The sequence below is a fragment of the Euprymna scolopes genome, chromosome 40 (assembly GCF_053919585.1).
Source record: "Euprymna scolopes isolate OS-2025 chromosome 40, ASM5391958v1, whole genome shotgun sequence".
Classification (NCBI taxonomy): Eukaryota; Metazoa; Mollusca; class Cephalopoda; order Sepiida; family Sepiolidae; genus Euprymna; species Euprymna scolopes.
In genome coordinates, this window is record NC_136521.1 from 53,278,963 (window position 1) to 53,291,854 (window position 12,892).

Below are 12,892 nucleotides of genomic sequence, written 5' to 3' on the forward strand. Positions count from 1 at the left end.
ATATGTATATATATATTTATATATAGATATGTATATATATTTATATATATACATATTTATATATACATATGTATATATATTTATATATATATCTATGTATATATATATATTTATATATATATATATATATATATATATATATATATATATATGTAACAAATCGCACATCAAAATTGAACAGAAATAATGGTTTTAACCGTCGCAATCAACTGAGAATATTGACACTAATTGACTACGTCATGATTTTTTGAAATGTTTAATGCAATCTTACGAAATCCTGTACCTGCTTAGAAAGGATATCTGTGTAAGGAACGTCATATTTTTGTATAATATTCGCTGCCATACATTGCAATTTTCTTGGATTTCTGAAGATGCCATTTTGTTGAAGGTATTTCAGTGGACAGTCGCCACTCTTGTTCGTAATGTCAATATGGCAATCATGATCGACGAGGCAGTGTAGCGTATCGGGTTGTCGGTCAGACGCGTGCCGCTCGACGGCATAATGTACGGCTGTGTTTCCGAAATCGTCCTGCTCGTCAGTGTCAACGCCGCACTGGATCAGCCGGATCAGTAACTTAGGAGACAGCCGCAAACAGATTGCCAAATGAAGCAAGCCGACCCGAGCTGTACCTTTTGGTTGACATCGGATCAAATCGTGCAGCGTGACGTTGAGCTGACGATCTTGATCTTCGGTGAGATCAGACGCTAGCAGACGATCAAGTTGTGACAGGATCTCGATCAAGTACCTCTCGACATCCATCAATTTTTCCCTGCGATCGTTGGGATTCAGCGAATCGATAAATTTCATACCAACTGTGCTTAAATAACGGATGATTAAACAGGTGAGATTGTAAGCATGTTTGATATTGTGGTTATTGAGCAGGATTCCCAGCATCCAGGCCATATGTAGTAGATTGTATGGAAGCGGATCGGGGTAACTCGCGTAAATAAGAAGCAGGCATTCTAGTAGTGCTATCCCGAGTTCGAATTCGAAGGAGTAAATATGATGGTGAAACTTTTTCGAGAATGCGCTGATAGTGTATGGATGTTTTGGTCCGAGAATTCGAAACTGAATGATTAACGACTGCGTCCACATCGATTCATAGCTGATCGATATTTTCTTTAGAACGTCCATGGTTTGGAATTCTATCCCAAGCGGAATTTCTATATATTGATGATGTCTATGTTTGGGGACGCGTTTCGGAAAGAGATTATACTGTTTTCGTATACACAAAGCCTTTTCCAAATAAGATTTTGCCCGTTCTGAATCACCCGGTACAAATGTGCTTCCAAAAAGCTCGTAAGCATTAGCTTTAGCTTCTTCCGTGTGACAATCTATGCTGAGAAGGTATTCTACTAAACTCGACTTGTATTCGAGAATGCAAAGTTCGAGAGGGGTATTTTGTTTCGGTCCAGGTCGGAGAACGTCAGCCCCGTTTTTGATAAGGACTTCTATCGTTTCCAGCTCCCCTTTCCGTATAGCGAAGTACAGCGCGTCTTTTCCTTTGTGATCGGTCTGGTTGACCTGGGCGCCATTACTGAGTAAAAGCTGGCAGATTGAGGGCGAATAGATGGAGTACATGAGGCACGTTCGACCTTTACAATCAGGGACATGTATGTCGGCACCCCGATTGATAAAGTACGTCACCAGTTTCAAGCTGCGACAACTGATGCTTACAGCAGTCCTCTGGTTGCTGTCACTCGAGTTCACATTGGCACCATGGTCGAGCAATCTGTCTACAACATGGAGGAAGTTTTTCCACGCGGCTACCCATAAGGAAGTGCATTTCACATTCTTCCAGAATCCGGTTTGTTCCACATTCGCGTCACATTCGTCGAGCAGATAATTCACCAATTCCACGTTTCCCATCAGCGTCGCTTCAAATAAAAGAGGTTTCCGACTGACTTTCAAGTGTATAATCTGCCGTCTATATTTTAGTTCGAAACTATTTAGAACGCGCTTTATCCTGTTTGTCTGCTGCATTACGGCCTGATCATTGAGGGACTTTGCAATTCGCCGTCTTTCTTTAAGCGTATAGATGTGCCCTGTAACTTCAATTAAGCACAATGAAACGAAAAAAAAAAATAAAAGAAATAAATTTAAAGATAATCAATTATGTAAACAAATTTATCAAACATATTAGGTATGATCGATTTAAAGCACCGGTTTTCGTTAGGCTACGGAATTTGGCGTCGTCACTGGTCTTTGAATGACCGTTTTGAACGATGATAACGTCCTTGAGTATCGTGAAGAATAACCTCAGCAATTAATTCCATGGCAGGTGCTCGTCTGAACTCCAATCTCTGGCCCCCCCTCGCCAATCTTTCACGAAAAACACCCGTCTAGCTGAATCCACTGTGAAAAATTTCCCCCACTCTATATCTGTGCCTAAATCAAAACGCGGATTCCATGAACAAAGCTTCTTTCTTAGAACTGCACGCTTGTGGAACTCTATTCCGTCTGCCTGCTTCCCTCCGGACTACAACTTGGATGTCTTCAAGTCCAATGTTAACAAATTCCTAATGAACCGCCCCCTTAATTAAACACTTCATCACATCTCCACACTAACTTAATGTACTTGCAATAACCCTTATCCCTGAGTGGCTTCCGGGCCTTGATGGGTGGTGATCACTGTGTAAAAAAAATATATATAATTTTATAAATGTTACGTAGTGATACGAAAGACGTTTCCCCTTCAAAGTTTTCGGAATTTAAAAGAGAGAAAAATATAATAAAATAATTTAAATACGCTTATCAGCAAACAAAGCAACGGAAATGATATTGTTAATCAAGGTGTGGCGGTAACGGAAACAAGGGATCTGGCAATATATTTTCAAGTCAGTTTTAGAAGTGGCGACGAGTTTTGTAACGATTTACGATAGTGGTGGTCAGCTTACAGACAGTCTTGCGGATTGTTTTGAGTTTAGGGCAGTGACGACGTTGACACAGTTGAAGGCAGGCCGTTGCTTTGAGCAGATGAATAGAGCATTACGATTTCAAGATGAGCTGACATCAGCTGACAAACACGTCTGCGACAAAGCGTAGATGTGAATCTTAGCGTGTGGAAAGCCGATGGTGTCATATACACACTCGGATTGCAACTGATATTTGCTAAATGTATCGGAGTTTGTGTTTTGTTTTATTTTGGTGAACCCTTGCCCCCCTCGAAAATGTAAGAGGCGACGACACGGCTAGAAGTAGAGACGAAAGGGATGAATACCACGAGAGAAAGTTGGGGTCGGCGATTTTGGCGAGCTGGGTCTCTTTTCAACGGTATAGTGAGGAAAGAAAATGAAGCGTACTAAACGAACGTGCATGTATATTAAAATGAAAATAAATGCAATATTGAGGAATGCTAGGGTCACCAGTTAGGAAGAGCTTGATTAAATTATAGGCGGATTTTGTAAATAAAAAAAATACCAAGAACTCGAAATTTTACAAACAAGCATCTTCTTTTATCTATAAGATTTTTATATATATATCTACAAAAGTTAGAATGCGCGTGTGTGTGAAGACAATTCTCAATCTATATACTCAACGAATTCTTGATCAACAGACTTCAAATTTAGTATATAGGATATTCAGATATGTGGAGAATTTTTCATCTCTTTATCCAGGAAAAAAGGACTGCTAAGAGATCAAAAATGAAAAATTGGTACGTAAGGGTGATCGGATTTTTATATGTCCGTTTAACTGTTTCACGAATGCTCATGCGTGAATCGTTCAGATGACAGATCCTTTATATTAAGAACAAGTTTATGTTAATAGCATTTTTTATGATATGCCCTGCCATACATTGCAATTTGCCTGCATTTCTGAAGATACCGGTCCTGGATATGACCTAAAACTATATCCGATGGTGAGGCCTCACCTTGCGGGCCTTGGGGAGTGTGGAGCCACCCTTTAATTGCCATTGCTCCCAGGTCCACTCTAACCCGGAGTGGTAGTACCTGTTAGGGTTCCAACTATGGGTTAAATAGAATCTGACTTTAAAAAAAAATACTCCATTAAAAAATCGTTCCTCAAAATAACTAGATTCGGCATTAAATAACCTGAAAAAGGTTGATATACCGTAAAACAAAAACAACCAACCAGCCAATTCTGAAGATACCGTTGTGTAGAAGTTATTTAACTGGACAGTCGCCACTCTTGTTCGTAATGTCAATATGGCAGTCGTGATCTACGATCGTATTGTTTAAAAACACTTTTAAAAGTCGTGTCAACTTGACTCACTTTCTCTTGGTTTGGGTTTCGATCTTATCTCCAACTTTTTTTTTTAATTTACAAGTTTTTGTTAATAAATGTTAGTTATGCAAATTCGTGTTTAATAAAAAAAAAAAAATAAATAAACTGAGTAATCCCAAAGCCGACGACCTGAGCGATGACAATTGAAGACGACGTGGCAGTACTATTGAGCCGACAAGTAGTTGGTTTACGGCAGAGAAATCGAGAGTGATTATATATATATATATATATCCTGCTAGTTGACCCCAATTGTCCTCGCTTAGAGATATACTAAAATAAAAAATAAAAGGGTACTTATGCACTTCTGTCACAGAAGAACTTTTTTGGTTATAGTTTGAAAAGCGGATACTCTTGCAGAATTTGATTCGAGTCTTTGGGATTTTCCGTGAATCATGGATCCAGCTCGACCGGCAATCACTGAATTAAGCCATGCGTTCTTCAAATGTTGAAAGTCCAAATTGACATTTTTGTGCTGTTGTTTGTATTAAACAAAGTACATTTGTAATTTTTTTTTTTTTTGTTATGGAAGGTATTTATTAAAATGGAAGCAGATGATTTTGGCTCTTCGGCGGCTATGACACCATCACGAAGGAGGATTTCTTGGGTAGCGTGCAAAACTGAAACCCTCTTTCCAATACAAAACAAATATATTTTGCCGGGGACCACGGTTGAATCTGACTGTTGGGAGGCCTGTATCAAATTTGGAGAAGAAGGATTTTACCATTTTACTGTGAATCATAATCAGCATTTTGTAGACCGCGTGACGAAGGATGCAACGATTCACGTCGAAAAGATATAGAAAGCAGCAAGGCGGAATCAACCGGGAGCTTCTAGGTAATATTTAATTGAATTTATGTAGAGACAAACATTTAGGAAAAAATCCTTTTGTCTCCATCGTAAATCACATCGCCCCCCCCCCATTCGCGCCCCCAATGTAAACAGTAATATCTTCGAAAAACGTTAAATGCTGTTCTGATCGGTAAATGTCGGTGCGTTACTTTTTGAAAATTTGAAAATTTTATCTCCCAGCAAAAAAAAAACAAAACAAAAAAAAAAAAACAATTAACTAACCCCCCCCCTATCCCCAACTTTGGGTGCTTTCCTTTTCTTGTTTTATTTCTTTTTCAGCTAATATTTAATTTTTCACCCAAAAAGTGCTATAATGTATTTTTGAAAATTAGAAAATTCTATGTTCTGGAAAAAAAAAAATTAAATTACACCCCCCACACACACAACTTGGTTTGCTTTTCTTTTCTGGTTTTATTTCTTTTTAATCTAAATTTAAATTTTCCGCGGAAGATTGGTACACCACGTGAGAAGGCAGTTTGCTAGGTGACGCAAGCCGTCGTTTATGCTGCCGCGCACGCGCGTAGCGTAAACGGAAGCTGTAAAATAGCGGAAAGTAGTTCGTGGGTTCAGGGGTTAATACCATGCAAACGGTAAATTTGCCCCTGGTGTGAGTATCAGATTCGTTGTCAGCGACTTCGATTGCCCCTAAAAAAACAAGAGTGGTCGGTGTTCTGTTGTAACGTATCTGAATATTTACCGTGGAGTTTTTTTTTCCACGTCCTCTCCCCGTTTTATCCATTTTCTTCCATCGATGACAGTTCAACAGTCGATCGAAGTAAAGACTCCTAAGAAAATGTCCTCATCTCCTAAAACTTTCTTCCACCATCAATAAACAGTCATAAAAATTGTCAGTTTTCTTGATTTTTTTTCTTCTGTACTTACACCTAACAATTTACGGATTTCATAAAAATCATTCATCTTTTCTTATGAAATCTGCTGACTAAAAACGTTTATTGCAGATTTTCTTTAAAACAGAAAAGAAAATGCAGATTTTCTAAAAAGAAAAAATGTACTTTCACCTAGCAATTTACGGTTTAAAAAGAAAGACATTTACCTTTCCTTGAAAAAACACATTTTGTTAAATCCAACAATTGCAAAGAAAGATATTCTAAAATTTAATAAACAATTTGATTGTTTATTGATCCGTGCTGAAAATAATAACGTTATTTAAAAAGCCATTCTTAACATGAGGAGGGGAGGGTGTTTTGTACCTATTCTATACTTTAACCATACAATGTAATAAAAACACATCATAAAACTTTAAGTTAAACTTGGAAATACGATTTAAAAATAGCGCGGATCAGTAGGTGTATCAGAAATTTGGAGGAATTTTGGCACCCCTAACAGAAAACTGCGAATAAAATATTAAAAAAAAAAAACTCGTAATTTCTCTTTTAAAAGTGGGTTGTTTATTTTTTGTATGGAATAGACCTCCAAAATAAACTATTAAAGTTGTTTAAAAAATAATAGAAATATTATTTTTTATTTTTTAGAAAACAGCGTTTACAAAATGCCGGCACACCTTCATGCAGACATTTTTTTACGTAATGAAATCAATTGAATTTTACGAGTTAAATATTTTTATCATGTTATTCTTATATCGTCAAGTAAATACCGGGCGCTGACGGCAAATGTTTCTATTTCATTCAATGTTTTCTTTTTTTAGATATTAAAAAAAAAATCAGTCGATAAAGTATAAAAATATATCAATCAAAAACTCGTGTATTTCATTAAGAAAATTAAAAAAAAAACGGTGAACTGGATCTTCTGTTTTAGGTGAAAAACTTATAAGTGAATGTGTTTGTTTTTAACTACGTAGGACGAAAAATACTAATTTTGGTTAACACACGCAATAAAAAAGAGACATTATTAATGTCCCTTTGATGAATGCATATTGGATAAATTTCATAGTAGCAGGAAGAGCTCTTTTAAGCTTGGCGCAAAACACGTTACGAAAATGTGATTTTCTACAACGCTCGCTTTAAAATTGCTTTTATTTAAAAAGTACATGGAATTTAAAATATAAATGTGGATAAATTCTGAACAATGAAGAATGGAACTAAACATTCAATAGTACTTTTTATAGGTAAGTGATTTTTTGGAATTTTAATCGATTTTTTATAATCGACGTAAGTTAAGTTTCATTTATTTTCTTCAAATCTTTTTAAAGAAAACCGATTTAAAAGAAAATAAATATTGCATAATTTGCTATTAAACCTGTTATTTTTTTAAAATTGGTCTTTGCTCCTTTTATTGAAAAAAAATTAGGGTTTGGTTTACATTTTTCAAGATGTTATAAGCTTCGAAAAGATAGTAAGTTGAATTATTAGTTCTTATCACGTCATTTTTAATGGCCGCTTCTGATCAGTAAGTGCACTAGCACCAACAATTCAAAATGCAACTTTAAAAAATATATATTCAGTAAATTTACGGTAGATTTTTTTCTTATTTTTTATTCATTGTATTTCCCCACGTTTTTCCTGTTTGTTTGTTACTTCGCTTGGCTTAATCCGGTGACTGCCAGTCTAGCCCTATTGACAAAAAATCCCGAAGATCCGGGTCAAATTTTGCAAGAGTATCGAAGACCGTTTATCAGAAAGGGGAGATAATGCAATTTCAATAATAATGTCTAAACAAAATATTTATTTAAAAAAAAACACGTAAAAATATAGTTAAAGATATTCCACGTATATAAGAATTTTCATAGTTCTTTTTAGTTTAATAAATGTACAAGAAAAAAAAACTTTCTAAAAAAAAAATCACACGTAAAATCCCAATTTTTTGGGGAATTTTATTTACTTTTATATTAATTTATAAATGTATATATAAAAAAAACACTTTTTAAAAACACACATAAACATCTCTGATAAAAATTACCGTGTTATTAAGATTTTCTTAATTTTATTTTGAATCAATAAATGTATAAAAAAAATGAATTAAAAAAAAGCCCACATAAAAAAATTCGGTACTTCTGCATTTACCGACCCGCAGTTTCCACTAAGTTTCTCGGTTGTGCTCGGCTGCTGACGGAAAGCGGCTGATCACGAAACGTTTAACCGCTACGAGATTATAACGATATACAGGAAAAACCGTGGAAATACTATAAATAAAATTACAAACATGTATCTAACCCAACCCTAAGCCTAAACACTCATCCTAATCTGCTCGATATAAACTATATTTTTTCGGTACTAGTGCAGAGAGTGATCCGGACGTAAATAATAACGTTATTATTTAAAAAGCCCTTCTTAACATGTGAGGTGAGGGTGTTTTGTGCCTATTCTATACCTTACAATTGAATAAAACAACATATAAAAATTTGATTAAACTTGGAAATACGATTTAAAAAATAGCGCGGATCACTCTCTGCACTAGCACTTTTTTCTTCCAATTTTTAAAAAATATGGGTTTCATAGATTCGTACTAGTTTAAAATAGACAGTGTTTGTAATAATTTGGATGTAATTCGTCTTCAAAATGTTTTTTTTCTTGCTGTCTGCCATGTTATTAACAGGAAAAAATTTAGTCGTGAAAATCTGAGTAGCTACAACGTAAAGGTTTTGTTCATTTTACAAAACCTTTTGCGTTGTAATTTGATTTCAAACGTAACATGCATATTTCATTTCAAAAATTAAACAACGCTTATATCATGGAGACTAGAACTTTGACTATTTTTTTTTTAAATGTGTTTTACTACTCATTAGTAGCAGTTTATCTAAGTGTTTTTTTTTTTTTGCTACTTTACATATACAAACAAGTTTTGTCTATTTGTGTCTATCTGTTGTGTTTCTCTGAACACTTTCCTAACACGTTTGAATTGATAATTTCTTATTTCTGGAATACAATGCTCGACCGAAATTTTCCGGGTATTTCCGCGTTTTTTTAAAAAATCATTGTGTCATTAGTATTTTCTTAATCTTATTTCGATTCGATGAATTAAAAAAAAAAACTTTCTACAAAAAAGACACTAATCTATTTTTTTTTTGACAACTATCATTTATTTTGTGTAAAAAAATCAAACTGGTTTTCTCTTAATTTTCATTCAAGAAATGTTCGGTAATTAATGTTTTATTTCGTGTTCTTCCTTTTTTTTTAATATTGTTTACATTTGTTGAGATTTGGAAAAGCAGAGAGAATTCTTGAATTATCTCCCCTTTCTGAAGTATGCTTTTCAAACTGAAACCAGATGTGTTCTCTGCGACTGTAGTGTACACGTGCCGAAATAACTTTCGACAGCCGACAGTTACCAAGCTTAATTTTTTTCTATTAAAATACAAATTAACCACGTTTGTTTACATTGGTAATCTTTTAAACCAACACATTTCAGGTGAAAACATTACGTATTTATTTGCCATGATGAAATTAGCATGAATTCCAAAAATTAAAAAAAAAATGACTCATTAGAAAAAAATAATAAGTAAAAATAAAATTTATCGACTAATCGAGTTTTTTCGCATATTTTAACTAGAAGAACTGTGCGACCAATTCAGTATGGCAATCTATCTTATCTCCATTGTGTGAAATCAACTTAAATTAAGGATCCGCCATTTTAAAACAGATTATATAAAAACGTAATAACGGATAAAGTTTTGTTAAAAATACATCTAGTATATATTCTACTGGATTATTTTTTCAGAACAATTGCAATTAATACTAATTTCGTCATGACATGTAAGTACGTACTAGAGTTTTCACCTGAAATGTGCTTAAATTCGCTGCTAAAATTTGTGACTGCATATATTCGGCCAAATGTTGCGTATAAAAAAAAAAAAAAATTCTTTATCGAGAAACCTAATTTTACCATGCGAATTATTACCATGCGAATTATTACCATGCGAATTATTATGAGGGAAAGAGCTTACATGATTGCTGAAACTTCGTTCTTACGCGCTCAGACATTTTAATTCTCACAGTAATCTGAAATAGTGGTTTGCTGTGCAAAACCCTTCAAACCGGTAAATTTATAAACTAAATAAAAAATTACGTCACAAATAATGAATAGTAGTTTTTACGATTAAAAAACACTTTGTGGCGTCATATATTTTCAAGTATATATATATATATATATATATATATATATATATATACACGTAATTATAAATATATATATATACACGTAATTATAAATATATATATATACACGTAATTATAAATATATATATATACACGTAATTATAAATATATATATATATATACACGTAATTATAAATATATATATATATATACACGTAATTATAAATATATATATATATATACACGTAATTATAAATATATATATATATATATACGTAATTATAAATATATATATATATACACGTAATTATAAATATATATATATATATATATATACACGTAATTATAAATATATATATATATATACACGTAATTATAAAGATATATATATACATGTACTTATAAATATGTATATATATACGTAATTATATATAAATATATACGTAATTATATATATATATATATATATATATATATCTGTGTATATATACAGGGTGCCCACAATGTCTGGCTACATAATCTACAGGATGCTTTGTGGACACCCTGCTAATTACTGATTTATTTTTACCGTTTCCTATAAAATGAACTTCAACATATTCATGGGGAAATATTGGGAAAGAGGACCAATGCAGAGATGACACATTTTATTTTTTGTTAGTATTGATAGACATATATTATATTAGGCAGTAAGCAAAAAACTTACTCCAAAAAACGGGAAGCAAGGGCATGCATGAGAGGACCTCCTAGGCCTATACAGGATACAGTCCGAATCTTAGTCAATGGAGAACAGGTCACTTAAAATTAAGGCCACTCAAGGATAAGGGTTAATAAGTGTACAGTGGTCAACGGGACAATGTCGTAATAATCGTTAGTAGTGGAAATTTGGTAAATTGGATTACTTAATGGGAATGGCTCATAAAGAACTTGTTTACATTGGACTTGAAGACGACCATATTATTGTCAGCCAGGAACAGGAATGAAAGCGAGTTCCACAGGCGTGCAGTTCTAGGAAAGAAGCTTTGTTCATGAAATCTACGTTTAGGTTTAGGTACAGATAAAATGTGGGGGAAATTATTTATGGTGTTTTCAGCTAGACGAGTGTTTCTCGTGTAATTTGGTGAGGGGAGACCATAGATTGGAGCTCAGACGAGCACTTGCCATGAAAATAATGATAAAGCAGAGACAGGCTTGCAACGTCTTTAACTTCTTGTTGGATAATCAAGATCTTTCCCCTCTCTTTCAATATATATATATATATATATACATATATATATATAGTGAATGAATGACAAAAGTCTATATTTCAAAGTTCATGATGTTAACCATCTTATAATTTATTCCTTTAATTCAGATGGCATTTAAAAGTTTTGACAGTGTCTGTTTCGTAGCACAAAATCAGTCACTTAATTATATCAATTAGTGAATCTATTTTGCCCGTAAAGAAGAAATAGTACCAATCAATTCATCAAAAGGAAATAAAATACGTTTTGACATGATTAAAATCTGAAAATTGGAAGAGAAGCTGTAAATACCTTATAATATGTTTACATTACTCCATTTTGAAATTTAGAAATAAAGTCACTTAACCCATCTATTCGTACTAACAAATTCTATTAATTTAGGAATATTCTGCCAGAAATGTATTTAATAATTAGTAAATTGATTAAATATAATTAATGTATCTATATTTACGAAAATAACATCAATAATTATACTCTATTAGACATCTTTGCATATACGGAACTATAATAAAAGAAAAAAAACTTGTTTAGAATTCCCGGTTATATTATACTATGTAGTAATTAGAATTAAAAACTATACATACTCGAGATCACTTAACTGTTATAATCAAATTTATTATTGCTTCAGTTATAATTCTTAGTATTACTTAATTCTAAACCTAATTACGTTTAGTTGAGATTTATTATTTCGCAATATATCGTTTGCTGTATATTCTTCACTTTAAGCGAAAAATAATTAAAATTTAAATTAATTTTTAGTGTGATAGAGTTAACGCCCTTTGAAGAAAACCATCGTTTGTTTACCATTATTCTTTATCATCTTATGATTTCACTAATAAGTAATGTTTATACAGTTCTAATGTCTTTCACTTTATATTATTTTATGATTAATTCAGTCTATATTATAAATTAATTAACTAATACGTTGAATATAAAATGTTAGTATTAAAACCATTTCAATATGAAATATATGATTATAAGTTTTATCGATAGTCATTAATTTATAATTAATTTCTGTTTTGTATCTTATTATAAATTAATTATTTTTTTTTATCATTATTTTATTATTTTTATTATTGTTATCATTATTATTATCATTATCATTATTATTATTATCATCATTATTATCATTATTATTATCATTATTATTATTATCATTATTACCATTATTATAATTATTACTATAATTATTATAATTATCATTATCATTATTATCATTATCATTATCATTATTATTATTATCATTATTATTATTATTATTATTATTAATATGTTGAAAGTAATACCTGTAAGTTCACATTTCACATACTTTTATTTATCTAATGTTCGCCAATCTAGTATTAATAAACATTTCTCGAACTAGTTACATAGTTAAGTATAATTTTAGTTTAACATTGAATAGGTCCTAATTCCTCTAATAATAAGATTAAAAAGTATCCTAATAATATAAGAATATGTTCTTTTAATTTTAATTAGTTAAATGGATATTTAAATGAAATCTAATTCTTATTTTACTTTTATTTAAGAATTATTAATATTATAGA

At 32.2% G+C, this 12,892-nt stretch overlaps 1 protein-coding gene across 1 annotated transcript; it reads right to left on the minus strand.

Moving 5' to 3' along the window:
• Window positions 1-255: 255 nt before the first annotated feature.
• On the minus strand, window positions 256-10,050 carry LOC145265766 (protein fem-1 homolog C-like). Its single transcript, XM_080121815.1, has 2 exons — window positions 9,957-10,050; window positions 256-2,052 (listed from the first exon to the last, which is right to left on the minus strand). The coding sequence occupies exons 1-2, from the start codon at window positions 9,991-9,993 to the stop codon at window positions 257-259; spliced, it is 1,833 nt and encodes a 610-aa protein (XP_079977941.1). The 5' UTR covers window positions 9,994-10,050; the 3' UTR covers window position 256.
• Between the last annotated feature and the right edge of the window lie 2,842 nt (window positions 10,051-12,892).